Source organism: Heptranchias perlo, chromosome 18, assembly GCF_035084215.1.
Source record: "Heptranchias perlo isolate sHepPer1 chromosome 18, sHepPer1.hap1, whole genome shotgun sequence".
In the NCBI taxonomy this organism is placed as follows: Eukaryota; Metazoa; Chordata; class Chondrichthyes; order Hexanchiformes; family Hexanchidae; genus Heptranchias; species Heptranchias perlo.
The window spans coordinates 52,641,728-52,658,736 of record NC_090342.1 but is presented as its reverse complement, the minus strand read 5'-3'; the positions used below and the strand labels follow the sequence as shown (position 1 = coordinate 52,658,736).

General features: G+C 46.7%; 1 protein-coding gene across 3 annotated transcripts in view; it reads right to left on the bottom strand.

Moving 5' to 3' along the window:
• tbxas1 (thromboxane A synthase 1 (platelet)) overlaps positions 1-17,009 on the bottom strand; it is a 177,049-nt gene that overhangs the window by 54,561 nt on the left and 105,479 nt on the right. For all 3 annotated transcript variants that reach the window (XM_067999917.1, XM_067999919.1, XM_067999918.1), the window contains exon 7: positions 1,594-1,682. In XM_067999917.1, the coding sequence (XP_067856018.1) occupies positions 1,594-1,682 (89 nt within the window). The remainder of the gene's footprint in view (positions 1-1,593; positions 1,683-17,009) is intronic.

The following is a 17,009-nucleotide window of genomic DNA, read 5'->3' as shown; positions in this document are numbered from 1 at the left end:
TTCCTTATAGTGAAATCCCTCTATCAAAACCACACTGTCCAGCGGGAGGAAACGAGAGGAATGGCAAGAATTACTTGCTCAGTGGCAATCTCACGAGGGAGGATCCGGATGGGAGAGTCGGCAGGCAGAAACTGGGAAGCTATTTACATCTGAAAATACAAACTTGTTTTGTTTGCTCTGTTCTGGCTTTGCAGGGTGGAGAATGATCCAGGGTGGTCTGAGGTCATTTTATACACCACAAATTCCTGGATGGGTTCCAGACTTTTTCATTTTTACACCAGACTAGCTTCATCGTCTAAATATGCCTCTCTCCAGCCTAAGACTGTCCAATTCAATGTGGACGTAGAGTAGATGCAGAAACTTCAAGATTGTGGGCCACTCCAAACTAGTAGCAGAAGTTTTTGCTACAAGGAGTAAGGAAAACAGGCGACTATGTGAAATCTTAGGAACTCTTAAGTTAAGAGTAAAGAAAATAAATCATGAAGTGAACGTCATTTACCTAAGAACAAAATAACTATCACAGCCCATCCGGACAGCCCAAAAATACCATTCAGTCCTCCTCTTGTCCCTCTGCCAAATAACTATCCAGTCCCTTCTGGAATTCACTGACCCTATCCACCTTCCTGCTTCCCCCAACAATCCATACCATATTCTCACCAGCTGGTTTGCAAATTAGTTCACCTTGATTCTGAACTTGAATCTTTGCCTTGTTGTACAGTTGGTGATGATCTAAATATGGTATTACTGCCTAGTTTTTCTTTCCAGGGACATTGGCCCATTAAACCTTGTTGCTTCTTTCTTACCTCCAGCAGAACCAAGGGCGACAGGGTGAACCAGCACTCTCAACGGGCAGCGTGCATTTTTGGGAAATTGCAGACTTGCAGCTGCTGATTATCTAGTCACTGATGTGCGTGCACTATCATAGATTCTGCCCCTTTTTAAAAATTCATTCTAAAGATGTGGGCGTCGTTAGCAAGTCTGGCATTTATTGCCCATCCCTAGTTGCCCTTGGGAAGGTAATGGTGAGCCGCCTTCTTGAACCACTGCAGTCCGTGTGGTGACGCTGCTCCCACAGTGCTCTTAGGTGGGGAGTTCCAGGATTTTGACCCAGTGACGATGAGGGAACAGTGACATATGTGATAAATGTCCAAGTCAATATGGTGTGTGGGCGGGAACTTGGAGGTGACGGTATTCCCTTGCACCAGCTGCCCTTGTCCTTTTAGGTGGTGGAGGTCGCGGGTTTAGGAGGTGCTGCCAAAGAAGAAATTTGCTGTGTATTTGCATAATTTACTTGATATATTATGCAACATTTCTTCCTGGCTCCCACAGGTAATCGAACAAAGCTGCTGAAGATGTGCCTATCCCCAACCTTTCCCTTCAATCCTGGATGCTTACAGATCCTTTTTTGTCTCTACGATTAGTTTTTTTTTGCAAATAATGTGGGGTGATTCTGGCTTTTGCAGATGATGGCTTCTTCCCCATGATAGAACAAGCCTGTGTGTTTTCAGTCAGACTCTGCCTGTCTTTGATGCCTGACCTTCAGGGATGTTGACATTCACAGTCCAACAGTGTTGTTTTGTGCTTGGTGCTTACCGATGGATTTCAAAGCCGTCGCCAGAGTCTGCATGACTCTTCAGATTTTCCATTAACGTGTCAGTAGCCTGGTTAATTAATGGACACATCTGAAAAGAAAATAGCTCATGTAATTATGGGAGTGCATCTATTGCTGTATAAAGTATGTCTGCAGGGCTGGAACAGTAAATGTAGCATGGAAGAGGCAATAAGTGGTCCCTCAACCCTGAAAAAAACAGAGGTCACAAGCTGAGGTGCTTAAAACACTCAGGAGTTTTACTTTTCCCAAATACTTTCCTGGATTTCTTTCTCCTTTCACCGATACAATTTTAATTTATTTCACACTCAACCACAAGAGAAAGATCAACAGTGTTAAACACTGAGCCAATTTCCACCACACCAGCATCACTAAGTGTAATACAAATCTTCCAGTGTGATTCCAAGCCCTGCATTCTCAGGGGAAGTGCCCAGTAGCCCAGTCATCACAACCCTTCTAAGCTTCACCCAGTTTGTAGTCGTGGCTCAGTGGGTAGCACTCTTGCCTCTGAGTCAGGTGGTCATGGGTTCAAGCCCCACTCCAGAGATTTCTCTTGTGGTTGAGTGTGAAATAAATTAAAATAGTCCAGGCTGACACTTGAGTGTAGTACTGAGGGAGTCCTGCATTGTCAGAGATGCCGTCTTTCAGGAGAGATGTTAAACTCTCAGGTGGATGTAAACGATCCCGTAGCACTATTTTGAAGCAGAGCAGGGAACTTCTCCCCGGTGTACTGGCCAATATTTATGCCTCAATCAACACCGCTAAAAAAACAGATTATCAGAGTATGTTAAAGCACAGAAGGAAGTCATTCGACCCATCATGCCTGCCGCAGCTCTTTGAAAGAACTATCCAATTAGTCCCGTTCCCCCGCTCTTTCCCCATAGCCCTGTAAGTTTTTTCCCTTCAAGTATTTATCCAATTCCTTTTTGAAAGTTATTATTGAATCTGCTTCCACCTTTCAGGCAGGGCATTCCAGATCGATACAACTCTCTGCGAAAAAAATTTTCCTCATGTTGCCTCTGGTTCTTTTGCCAATCACCTTAAATCTCTGTCCTCTGGTTACCAACCCTTCTGCCACTGGAAACATAAGAACATAAGAAATAGGAGCAGCAGTAGGCCATATGGCCCCTCAAGCCTGCTCTATCATTCAATAAGATCATGGCTGATCTTCGACCTCAACTCCACTTTCCCGTCCAATCCCCATATCCATTGATTCCCCTAGAGTCCAAAAATCTATTTTTCTCAGCCTTGAATATACTCAATGACTAAGCATCCACAACCCTTGGGGTAGAGAATTCCAAAGATTCACAACCCTCCGAGTGAAGAAATTCCTCCTCATCTCAGTCCTAAATGGCCGACCCCTTATCCTGCGACTATGCCCCCCTAGTTCTAGACTCTTCAGCCAGGGGAAACAATCTCTCAGCATCTACCATGTCAAGTCCTCTCAGAATCTTATATGTTTCGATGAGATCACCTCCCATTCTTCTAAACTCCAGAGAGTATAGGTCCATTCCATTCAATCTCTCCTCATTGGACAACCCTCTCATCCCAGGAATCAATCTAGTGAACCTTCGTTGCACCGCCTCTAAGGCAAGTATATCCTTCATTAGGTAAGGAGACCAAAATTGTTTTTCCTTATTTACTCCATCAAAACCATTCACGATTTTTGAACACCTCTATCAAATCTTCTCTTAACTTCTCTGCTCTAAGGAGAACAACCCCAGCTTCTCCTGTCTCTCCACATAACTGAAGTCCCTCATCCCTGGTACCATTCTAGTAAATCTCTTCTGCACCCTTTCTATGGCCTTGCCATCCTTCCTAAAGTGTGATGCCCAGAATTGAACACAGTATTCCAGCTGAGGCCTAACTAGTGTTTTTTAAAGGCTTAGTATAACTTCCTTGCTTTTATACTCTGTGCCTCTATTAATAAAGCCTAGGATCCCATATGCTTTTTTAACAGCCTTCTCAACTTGTCCTGCTACCTTCAAAGATTTGTGTACAAACACTCCCAGGTCTCTTTGTTTCTGCACCCCCTTTAAAATTGTTTCATTTACTGTATATTGCCTCTCCTCATTCTTCCTACCAAATTGATTCCAAATGTACTAAATTTCATCTGCCCATTTCACCAGTCTGTCTGTCCTCCTGAAGTCTGTTACTATCCTCCACATTGTTTAATACAGTCCCGAGTTTTGTGCCATCTGCAAACTTTGAAATTATTCCCTGTATAGTCCAGGTCATTAATATATATCAAAAAGAGTAGTGGTCCTAATACTGACCCCTGGGGAGCACCACAATCTGAAAAACAACCGTTCACCACTACTCTCTGCTTTCTGTCCCCTAGACAATTTTGTATCCATGCTGCCACTGTCCCTTATCACATTGCAATTCCTGTTTATTCCTATGCAACATGTGACATGTGTTAAGTTTCTTTAAGCAGCTGTAGAGCTAATGTTGTTGTGTGCAACTTTGGCTGCCGCGTTTCCTACATTACAACAGTGACTACACTTCAAAAGTACTTTATGACTGTAAAGTGCTTTGGGATGTCCTGAGGGTGCGAAAGGTACTAAATAAATGCAAGTACTTTCTTCTTCTTTAAAATGTTATGACCTCTAGAGAAAGGATGGATTGGGTCATGAACCATTGGGTCATGAATACAAGGGGGAAGCTCCACCTCCTCAATGCAGTACTCCAAACATCGCATTCATCCCTTCCTGAATTTGCTGATATGGTCCAACCTTTCCTGCATTATAAAGTACCCATGTTTATTCTTATGCATCATGTGATATGTTTTAAGTTTCCTTAAGAAGCAGTAGAGCAAATATGACAAAAGCCCTCTGGGTACCCGAGTTCAAATCCAGCCCAGACTGACGAGCTGAAAGCATCTTCTGCTGACAGTAACAGTCCCATGTGAAATTAATTTGGACAAGTGTAGGAGCATGCCAACATCTCCATACACTGTGTAAATTTTCCATGCACAAGGAAAATACACAACGCTTCTGTGAAGGTTGTGACCCAAACGTTTATGGCACCATGGAGGAAAACATTAGTCCTCTCCCTGGGAGTCTGGGCAAAGCACTGCACCACCTCAAAACTTTACCTGCCAAGCAGGCCATGGTGAATTGCCACTGCCACCTCTGTTGGATCAAAAACTCAGCAACCTTTACCCGTAGTCAATTAATTTGTCATGTTCATGAGCATTAAGTTGCTCTTTCCTTCCACAAGACAGCATAAAGCACCATTCGTTAAGATTGGTACTCTTACTTGCTCCTTCACAAGGTGATGTATTCTTTTAAACGGCTCATGCTTTTCTCTCCTCCCTCCCCCCATAGTCTATTCAGGCAAAATCTATTTTGAAAAGAAAAGAAGGAAGGTGGCCAGTGAAGAAGTCATAGTACCCCGGTACACTAGAGGTGAGCGATGTTAAAAATAAAATAGCAGTGCAGGTAGTCGGATGGTGGCACAACTGGGCCATCAGAGACCAGACTTTCAATCTTTAACCATACTGTTATAAGGGACTTCAGTTATTTGGAGAGACTAGAGAAGCTGGGATTGTTCTCCTTGGAGCAGAGAAGGTTAAAGGGAGGTTTGAAAGAGAGGTTCAAAATTACGAGGGGCCAGATCTTGCTGGAGTGGGGCATCAAGAGCTTGCGCCGTTAGTTAGACTTTTTCCTGCACCCTTCAGCTCGAAATCTTTTTGCGCCGTAAACTTGCTGGAAGTGCGAGCTGATAACGGTGTGGTGAGGGAAACAGGGCATCTGGGACCTTAGTGAGTGACCAACAGTCTATCTCCTTAACCAATGAGATTTAAGGATTGGGAAAGAAACAGAGGAACGACGGAGAAGGAGGGTCACTTAGAGTCAAATCAGGTACAGAAAGAGAATTAAAAAGGAAAGAAAGATAGGATTAAGAGAGAAAAAAGAAACAAAGGGAAAGTAAGAAAAAAAATTAACAATTTAAAATTTGACATTTTTAAATTCTCTAACAACAATTTACTTCATGCAGGAATGAGACTCAACTGTTCAAACTGTCCCCTTTTTGGGCTGGAGAGACTGATTGGCATTGCATTAACAATTACCATGTCGTTAAAAGGGTATTTACACTATTAATTATGAGCCCTAACTTTCTACGGCGTGTTTAATGAGTAATTAATGTACAAATCCAGCAACTTCTTAAAAATAATGGGGAGGCTAAGGGCGCGATGCTGTTTATGTGAAGCAAAAGGCGGAGACACGTAAATCAACCAGCAAGTTCTGGAGATTCGCAATTCACAGCACATCTCTTAATCTACCGGATTTGCTGGCCGATTTGCGCATTAGTGACGGCATGCGTCGTGAACACGCGTTATTTTTCCAGGAAGATTTGGCCCCATAAAACACAAGTTCACAGTCCCAGAGGAAGTTTTCAGTCATCCAAACTTGTTTAAATTTGTTTCTTGGACTTTAGAGAAATGCATTTGTGCAAAGTGTTCTATTGAAATCAGAGTTTTTAAAAAAAATGTTGCAGCAGTTTCAGTTTCTCTAAGTTGACTCATCTCTAGCTGGCCCATCAGGAAGCTGAGAGTGGAGGTGAGCTGAGAGGTTTTCATCACACACCTCCATATACTATAGATGAGTAGCCTGGGAACAGGATGTTCCTCGAACCTCGGTGCTGTAATTGAGTGAGACACAGGCGAAGGGAAAGAAAGCAATAGTAGGAAACAATAGTGGGAACTATGTTTTATAGTTACTGAGGGATCAATTCAAAGGCAGCTCTGGAACAGGAGATGAAACCCACCTTACGGTGGGACTATAATCCTTTAATCTGCTGCATTCTAAACCATGGTATACCAAAACACTCATTTAAGAAAAAGATCTTTTAAAACAGAATGTGCAATGTGTGGACAATTGATAAGCTGTGTCTATATGGTACAGGTGACGATCGATTGTACAACTGTGAGTTCTTCACTCGTAAGCTATCAGGCAACCTTATGCCAGTGAAATATAAATAGTCCTTCACGCCTTACTGTTACATTCCCTCCATTTCTCAGCTAAGTTCCCAATTCAGATGTACTATATCAATGCTGCTTCCCCCTGATCTTCCCCACGAAAGAAGAGTTCACACACTTCCAACGTGATCCCAGCTATGCAGTGCACCTATCTCTGTGATTATCTATGTCCTTCCAATCACCGTTCCATTGAGAGACGAGAGTCTCCTGCTCTACTGTATCTTCAAAGTACGTGCACATGCCATAGGCGTGTGCAGACACATGCACACCATTTTTCTTTTTAATTTTCTCCTGAAGGCACTGACTCTTGCTGGTTCAGATGGTTTCTCCCCCAAGCAGCCATTCTTCACTTGAGTCTGGACAGTGAATGTCGGTGGGACAGCGGATTGGGTGGACATCCCAACCCTGCCCAATCCAGTCCTCAGCTAACATCCATATATGCACTTTCCAGAAGAAGTCATGGGGTACCGGTCAAAAGTAGGGAACCCTCAATTATTTTCGTTGTATAGCTCAAGGATGACACCACTAACAAAGATCGATTAACTCAGCACAAATGATTAAATACTGGGGCTTCCTGGCCAACGAGGCTCAATTCTACACTCAGAGCTGCCCTTACTAATTCAGCTGTTGGTGGAGAGCTGATTAATTTTCTATCGATTTAACTTTCTTCTTCCCTTACCGGTTCTTCAAATGATGCATTACAAGTCTCCTGATAGCCTATTGGATAAATGGTGTTACAACAAGTCACACAGTGCAGAAAGTCCCAGGTTCGGCTCCTGATCTGTGCTGAGTTAGCTGCTGTGCCCCAGTCGACCTCAGTGCCGCTGCGCCAGTTCCAGCTCCTGATTGGATACCCCCAACCCCCCACTAGAAATGGCGTGGATTGGCTGTGATACTCTGGTATACAGTGACCCCCCCCACCACCGCCAACCCCCACTAGAAATTGTGTGTGTTGACGTTGGATGAGAACAGCATTGGCTGTGATGCCCTCCACAGCTGAAGTGTCAGCCTGTTGACACTGCCCGAGTTCATACAGGAACAGTGAGCAAGTACTGGCGGGCTGCTGATGTCCTTCAAGAGAGGAAGGCAAAAACGTGAGGGGGAAATAATTATGCAATATCAACAGAGAAGGCAGTATGACTGATTGCTACTTGCAACAACAACAATAACTTGCATTTATATGGTGCCTTTAACATAGAAAAATGACTCCAAGCCAAAGATGGAGATATTATGAGGGGTGACCAAAAGCTTGGTCAAAAATGGAGGGTCTTAAAGGAGGAGGAGGAGGTGGAGCAGCGGAGAGATTTAAGCAGAGAATTCCAGAGCGAAGGACCTAGATGGCTGAAGGCACGGCTGCCAATGGTGGAATCAAGGGAGGGGCAATGCACAAGAGGCCAAAGTTGGAGGAACAGAGTCCTGGGAAAGGCGGGGGGGGGGGTTGTAGTGCTGCAGGGGGTTACAGAGATAGGGAGGGGCAAGACTATGAAGGGATTTAAACACAAGGATGAGAATTTTAAATTGAAAGCGTTGCAGACGGGGAGCCAATGTAAGTCAGCAAAGATGGGGTGATGAGTGAGAGGGAATTGGTGCAGGATAGGATACGGACAACAGAGTTTTAGAATGAACAGAAGGTTATGGAGGGTGGAGAATATGAGGCCAGCCAGGAAATCATTGGAATAGTCAAGTCTGGAGGTGACCAGGGAGGGGGGTGGAATCAGTTGCAAGGGTACGGAGTTTGTGATGGGAGCCGAAGATGATGGAAATTGCGGATCATCCGGGACTGGATGTTGGACCACCAGTCTGACAACCTAGGGGCAGTGGAGGGGTTCAAACAGGTGGTGTAGAGGTAGAGCTGGGTGTCCTCTATGGGATTGGGTCAGCTTCCACCTGCACACTGACAACACCCAGCTCCACCTCTCCACCACCTACTTAGCAAGTTGAGAGAATGTGTTGACCTCCCTGAATCCCATTGATAAATTAACCATTAACTCTGTTGGGTGCGGTAGCGCAGTGGTTATGTTACTAGACCAGTAATCCTAGAGGCCTGGACTAATAAGTCCAGGGTGAGGAGTTCAAATCCCGCCATGGCAGCTGGGGAATTTAAATTCAATTAATTAAATAAAATCTGGAATTAAAGAAACTAGTATCGGTAATGGTGGCCATAAAAACCCATCTGGTTCACTAAAGTACTTTAGTGGAAGGAAACCTGCTGTCCTTACCCAATCTAGCCTATATGAGACTCCAGACCCACAGAAATTTGATTGATTCTTAATTGCCCTCTGAAATGGCCTAGGAAGACACTCAGTTGTGCAATCTCGCTACAAAAAGTCATAATAAGAATTAAAAAAGCAGACGGACCACCCGGCATCAGACACGACAAAGGCAAACCAAGCCTGCAAAGTCCTCCTCACTAACATCTGGGGAACTGTGCCAAAATTGGGAGAGCTGTCCCACAGACTAGTCAAGCAACAGCCATACTCACAGAATCATACCTTTCAGCCAATGTCCCAGACTCTTCCATCACCATCCCTGGGTATGTCCTGTCCCACCGGCAGGACAGACCGACCAGAGGTGGCAGTACAGTGATATGCAATCAGGAGGGAGTGGCCCTGGGAGTCCTCAACATTGACTCCGGACCCCATGAAATCTCAGGTCAAACATGGGCAAGGAAACTTCCTACTGATTACCACCTACCGTCCTCCCTCAGCTGACGCATCAGTCCTCCTCCATGTTGAGCACCACTTGGAGGAAGCACTGAGGGTAGCAAGGGCACAGAATGTAATCTGGGTGGGGGACTTCAATGCCCATCACCAAGAGTGGCTCGGTAGCACCACTACTGACCGAGCTGGCCGAGCCCTGAAGGGCACAGCTGCCAGACCGGGCCTGCGGCAGGTGATGAGGGAAAAACCTACTTGACCTCATCCTCACCAATCTACCTGTCGCAGATGCATCTGTCCATAACAGTATTGGTAGGAGTGACTACCGTGGAGATGAAGTCCCGTCTTTGCATTGAGGACACCATCCAATGTGTTGTGTGGCACTGTCACTGTGCTAAATGGGATAGATTCAGAACAGACCTGGAAGCTCAAAACTGGGCATCCGTAAGGTGCTGTGGGCCATCAGCAGCATCAGAATTGTATTCAAGCACAATCTGTAACCTCGTGGCCCGGCATATTCCTCACTCTACCATTACCAACAAGCCAGGGGATCAAGCCTGATTTAATGAGGAGTGTAGAAGAGCATGCCAGGCGTACCTAAAAATGAGGTGCCAACCTGGTGCAGGTGCAGCTACAACTCAGGACTACATGCATGCTAAACAGCAGAAGCAACATGCAAGAGACAGAGGTAAGCGATTCCACAACTAACGGATCAGATCAAAGCTCTGCAGTCGTGAATGGTGGTGTACAATTAAACAACTAACGGGATGAGGAGGCTCTGTAAACATCCCCATCCTCAATGATGGCAGAGTCCAGCATGTGAGTGCAAAAGACAAGGCTGAAGCGTTTTCAACCATCTTCAGCTAGAAGTGCCGAGTGGATGGTCCATCTCGGCCTCCTCCCAATAGCCCCACCATTACAGAAGCCAGTCGTCAGCCAATTCGATTCACTCCACGTGATATCAAGAAACGGCTGAGTGCACTGGATACAGCAAAGGCTATGGGCCCCGACAACATCCCGGCTGTAGTGCTGAAGACTAGCAGAACTAGCCGCGCCTTTAGCCAAACTGTTCCAGTACAGCTACAACACTGGTATCTACCCGACAACATGAAAAATTGCCCAGGTATATCATGTCCACAAAAAGCAGGACAATCCAATCCGGCCAATTACCGCCCCATCAGTTTACTCTCAATCATCAGCAAAGTGATGGAAGGTGTCGTCAACAGTGCTATCAAACAGTACTTACTCACCAATAACCTGCTCACCGATGCTCAGTCTGGGTTCCGCCAGGACCACTCGGCTCCAGAACTCATTACAGCCTTGGTCCAAACATGGTCCAACAGGTGAGGTGAGAAAGACTGCCCTTGACATCAAGGCAGCATTTCAGCGAGTGTGGCACCAAAGAGCCCTAGTAAAATTGAAGTTAATGGGAATCAGGGGGAAATTTCTCCAGTGGCTGGAGTCAAATCTAGCACAAAGATGGTAGTGGCTGATGGAGGCCAATCATCTCAGCCCCAGGACATTGCTGCAGGAGTTCCTCAGGGCAGCGTCCTAGGTCCAACCATCTTCAACTGTTAATGAAGCAGTCCGCGCCTGCATGCAGCAAGACCTAGACAACATCCAGGCTTGGGCTCATAAGTGGCAAGTAACATTCGCGCCAGACAAGTGCCAGGCAATGACCATCTCCAACGAGAGAGAATCTAACCACCACCCCTAACATTCAATGGCATTACCATCGCCAAATCCCCCACCATCAACATCCTGGGGGTCACCATTGACCAGAAACTTAACTGGACCAGCCATATAAATACTGTGGCTACAAGAGCAGGTCAGAGGCTGGGTATTCTGCGGCGAGTGACTCACCTCCTGACTCCCCAAAGCCTTTCCACAATCTACAAGGCACAAGTCAGGAGTGTGATGGAATACTCTCCACTTACCTGGATGAGTGCAGCTCCAACAACACTCAAGAAGCTTGACACCATCCAGGACAAAGCAGCCCGCTTGATTGGCACCCCATCCACCACCCTAAACATTCACTCCCTTCACCACCGGTGCACTGTGGCTGCAGTGTGTACCATCCACAGGATGCACTGCAGCAACTCGCCAAGGCTTCTTCAACAGCACCTCCCAAACCCGCGACCTCTACCACCTAGAAGGACAAGGGCAACAGGCACATGGGAACAACACCACCCGCAAATTACCCCCCAAATCACACACCATCCCGACTTGGAAATATATCGCCGTTGCTTCATCGTCGCTGGGTCAAAATCCTGGAACTCCCTTCCTAACAGCACTGTGGGAGAACCTTCACCACACGGACTGCAGCGGTTCAAGAAGGCGGCTCACCATCACCTTCTCAAGGGCAATTAGGGATGGGCAATAAATGCCGGCCTCGCCAGCGACGCCCACATCCCATGAACGAATAAAAAAAAATTGTGACAAAATACCAGCTGCTTGAATATGGTGTCAAAAGCATGGAACCTACTTGTGAAACTAATCAGCATATTCTTTGACAGTCAGCAATTGTGAGATTCTCTAAATCCTGTATACACTGGGTAACAGGAGACTGAATGAGGAATTAGTTGATATTCTGATGTTTGTTGACAAGCGTTTGCATCACCCAAGCAGCAGCCATAGTCTCCTCTTCAGGTAAACAGGCTCCGTCAATGTTTCTCATTTGTCGGCTCAATAAATATTTCTCAGCAATCTGACACATGTTTTAAAGCCTGTGTGTATCTAAAAGCCTATCTACTGCTACCCATTCCATATTATACATTATTGAAGAGAGCTGAAGTGTCAACTTGGCTCAGTGGTAGCAATGTTACACCCGAAGTCAGAAGGTTACAGCTTCAAGCCCCGCTGCAGGACTTGAGCACATAATCTAGGCTGACATTTCAGTGCAGTACTGAGGGAACGCTGCACTGTCACAGGTGTCATCTTTCAGATGAGATTTTAAACCAAGGCCTGTCTGCCTACTTGGACGAACGTAAAAATGTCATGGCACTATTTGAAGAAGAGTCGAGGAGTTCTAATGTTTTGTCCAACATTTTTCCCTCAACCACCACCAAAAGCAGATTAACTGATCATTTATCTCATTGCTGTTTGTTGGACCTTGCTATGTGCAAAATGGCTGCCAACAAAACAACAGTGGTTACACTGCAAAAGTAGCTCATTAGCTGGGACATCCTAAGGAACAGAGAGGCCCTATAAAAAAAAGATTCCAACTCCTCCTTTCTAATGGACCTCACTCCCTTATAGGAACAATGAACATTATCGAAACCAACATAGTGCGCGGTCTACTTTCCTCATCAATAAAGATATCACACAGTTTATCTCAAAGCTGTAGTTGCGGACTACCCTTTCCCAATTTCCATTTTGAGTTACTGGGCAGCTCAGTTTGGGTTTCTTCTATTCTGAACACAACCCAAGAACTGTGAGTAACTGGAGTTAAAAGTTGAACTGAATTCACTGCACACTGCGATCTGATTATCATCAGTGTCCAATGCACTCTCCTCTGTTGAGTTCATTTATTATTTCCAAACATCTGATAGCAATATGTTGTCAGAGGGATCCGAGCGAATTCTTTAAGTTTACCAGTAGCGGTGATCTTGCCAAACCCACATCTCCCAAGGCACTTGGCAGGTGCTAGTTGAGCTAATTGGTACAAACTGGGACTGGATATGTTCCATCATTACTTCAAAAACGGAGTAATCAAATCCTTCCAGCAGTTGCATAATATTCCTGGCATCTTTCTATAAATACTTCTAAATGGATTTTAGTCTTTTTTCTTATTGAGGAGCCCAGATGGAGATTTGAGGTCCATTGCGTAGGACACCACCATGTTTAAAAGAATAGAAGAGAAGATGAGATGAATCAGGATGTACTGGTTTGGTGGTATCAAGTTTGGGTTTAAAAAGCATAAAGATTAAAGGAAGAAAGAAAGCCTGAGGAATAAGGAAGTCCATTGTTTTGAGATCTTGGGAAGAATGAGTCTTCAATAATATTGGAAGCTCCCTAAGTCTTCTCATCTTTCCCATTCATAAATTCATTCTGAAGAATGATACCAAAGCTAGGCTGGTCTTTTTGTGACACTGACTTCTGCTCTCCAATATTATTCCAATCACATAAAATTCCAACGACTCCAACATGAGCAAGGGAGAAGGATAAAACTCCACCAGTTGTTGAGATGTGGACGGATTTACGGTTCCGTGCACACAAAATGTCAATCTGAACACAGCAGTTTCCAATTCCACCTCTTATACAGATACGTTTGGATTATGGTGTCAGATCAAAATTACCCCAGTTGCTCCTTAGCAAATGTGGTACCATCTTCTCATGTTTATTTGGTCCCAGTTAAGAATGTTCCCCTTAGGGAAGAGAATCGACATAGCAATTTCCAATTGGACACCATTCAGGACAAAGCAGCCCGCTTGATTGGTACCTCATCCACCACCCTAAACATTCACTCCCTTCACCACCGGCGCACTGTGGCTGCAGTGTGCACCATCCAAAGGATTTCTTCGATAGCACTTCCCAAACTCGCGACCTCTGTCACCTAGAAGGACAAGGGCAGCAGGCACATGGGAACAACATCACCTGCACGTTCCCCTCCAAGTCACACACCATCCCGACTTGGAAATATATCGCCGTTCCTTCATCGTCACTGGGTCAAAATCCTGGAACTCCCTATCTAACAGCACTGTGGGAGAACCTTCACCACATGGACTGCAGCGGTTCAAGAAGGCGGCTCATCACCACCTTCTCAAGGGCAATTAGGGATGGGCAATAAATGCTGGCCTTGCCAGCGACGCCCACGTCCAACGTCCCACGAATGAATTTTAAAAAAATTAGACTCAAACAGAGCTAGGTCCCATACTCCAGCCTTTTGGTATAGATGGAAAATAAGGTGGGGCACACTGACCACGTTCAAATACCCGATGTACACTCCTGACACACGAAGCTCCTTGCAGGGGTGCTCATTCGTCAAGTCTACCGCAGTATCTCTTTGATATATACAGGCCCAACGACTTTAAATCAATGGATAAAGACATGCTGATGGACTAGAGAACAAACCCAGCCGAAGAGCCTACGTTGTATTTCTAATTGCAGTATCCAGGTTGACATTCTAAATGCACGAACCCACAATGAAATGGAGTTTTATCCACGTTTGATAAAGTGCTCCTAGAAGGACAACTTGCATGGTGCACATATCTTGGGCTAGCCTTCAATGTTTTGAGACCTATCGTGACTTAGTGATCCTTGTGACCGGCTCTGACGTGTAAGTTGATAATGCGCAGTAGCCGGGGCGGAGGAAATGGATACCACAGGAGCCAACTCGCCAGAGGGCGAGGTCGCTCATTAGTTCTGCTGCAGAGGAGTCAGGTGAGGATTTCGACGGGCCAGGCTACAGAAGACAGTTGATGGGCGTACACCAACAAATGCTTGGGGCACTGGAAAGCCTGCCAGAAAGCCTGCGCATAATGAGAAGGGGCATGGAGGAGTCCAGCTCCAACTTGGCGCAGGGCTTTGCGCAGAGCTTAGAGCCCATCCTTTCCAACATGGAACGGGTGGTCACCTCCATCAGCGCACCTGTGGAATCCACCATGGTGCAGCGTCTGATGGCTGATGTCACAGCATCCATTGCAGCACAAACATCTGCCGTCCAAGGTCTGACTGCTGCATTGGAAGCTCAGACTGCTGCTATCGTGGCTCTGGGGACCACTGTGGAACGGGCTTCCAGGGCAACACAGCAATCCGGCAATCCCTTCTCCAGCCAATCACCAGGAGTGCTGAGGCACCACCCCAGGAGAGTGGCAGTGGGGCCTGCTGTCCTCTCTCAGGACGACAGTATTCCTGCTCCCACCCCTGCCACTCCACCAGTACCCCTGTTGTTGCCTGTCGGCCAGCCAGGCCAGACTGCTGCAGCCCATGCTGAGAAGGTGCAGTCTGAAGCCAGGCCCTCCAAGCCCAGAGCTGCTCGAGGTCGTCTTCCAAGGACATCTGGACGTTCCTCCACTGAAAGCCAGCAGCCTTCCACCACCTATGCTCCAGCCACAGGGGAAGCACCTCGTAGGAGCACTAGGATAGGTAAAGGCACATGGACAACAGGCACTAAGGGAATGCACAAGGGTGAATAATTCTGTTATGTTTGCATATTTTCATTTATTAATTCCTAAATGAGAGTTTGATTTGGCATTTGGTGGTGGTTTTTATTCATGCAATGAGCTGAGAAGAACACCAATGTGTAATCTGATGGAGGGTGATTTGATTGTCTTTTGGGAGGGGAAAGGTGGGAATGTAGGACTGTTGGTGAGTTGGGGGATGTAGTTCCAATTATTGATAGCTGGCACGGATCAGGTGAGCACACACAGCCCTTGCAGACAAGACATGTAGTTCCTGCTGCAACCTTGTGTCTTCCTCCACCTCCTCTTCCGGCTCCTCCCCCTCCTCCTGCTGCTCCTCAGCCTCTTCCTCCTCCTGCTCCTCCGCCTCTTCCTTCTCAGCCTTCTCCTCCACCTCTGGCTCAGAATCATCTGCAGTCATTGGCGGCAAAGGCTGGTCCCTCATGATGGTGAGGTTGTGCAGCATGCAGCAGACCACCACGAATCTGCCCACCCGCCCAGGGGAGTACTGCAGGGCTCCTCCAGACCAGTCTAGGCAGTGGAAGCGTTGTTTGAGGAGGCCTATGGTGTGCTCCACGATGTTGCGTGTGGCAGCATGGCTCTCATTACAGGCCTGCTGTGCACGTGAGCCACATCGTGAGGGGATAGCCCTTGTCACCCAGTAGCCAGCCTTTGATTTGCCGAGTCGGGTGAAAGATAGCTGGCACGTTGGACTGCCACATGACGAAGGCGTCGTGACTGCTCCCAGGGTAGCGGGCATCGATCTCCAAGATGCGATGCATGTGGTCGCACACAGGTTGCACGTTGAGGGAGTGGAAGCCCTTTCGGTTGAGGAAGATAGCCGAGTTGATATGCGGAGCACACAGGGCAATATGTGTGCAGTCCATGGCACCCTGCACCATGGGGAAGCCAGCAATACGGGCGAACCCCCGTGCTCACTCGTTCTGATTGTCTCTGTCGAGAGGGAAGGTGATGAACCTGTTCCTCATGTGGTACACTGCATCTGTGACCTCCCTTATGCAGCAGTGCACTGCATACTGCGAGATGTTACACATGTCACCAGCAGAGGCCTGAAATGCTCCTGAGCCGTAGAAATTCAGCATCACGGTGACCTTCACAGCCACAGGCAATGCTGTCCTCGCCCTGCTCTGAGGCTGCAGTAGTGGCCGCACCAGTTGACAGATCTCGGTCACGGCTTCCTTGGTGAACGTCAGGCGTCGGATGCAATCCTCCTCGGTCATGTTGAGGTAAGAGAATTGATCCCTGAAAGCCCTCATTGGGTAGGGCCTCCTGTTCAGTGCCCTGCGCCTCCTCGTCCTCCGTCTCCTCGCAGCTTGACCTGCTGGGCGTGGCCTCTCTGCATGCTCTCAGTCATGCTCAATGCCCAACGGGAGCCCTAGCAAACCGCCCATGGTTGGCAAGAATGTTGTTCCACCAGGGTTGCAACTTTCCAACCCGTAAGGCAATATCTGCCAAAGCAATCTCATAAGTAGTGTAGGAACTCTCAATAAGAATAGGGAGCTTTAAAAAACACTTCCTACTCCTCCAGCAGCCAGAAGCAATAATCCAGCAACTAACCTGCAACACCTGCATGGCCCTTTAAATAGCACTGGTGGAGGTCCTTCAGGCACTGTAAG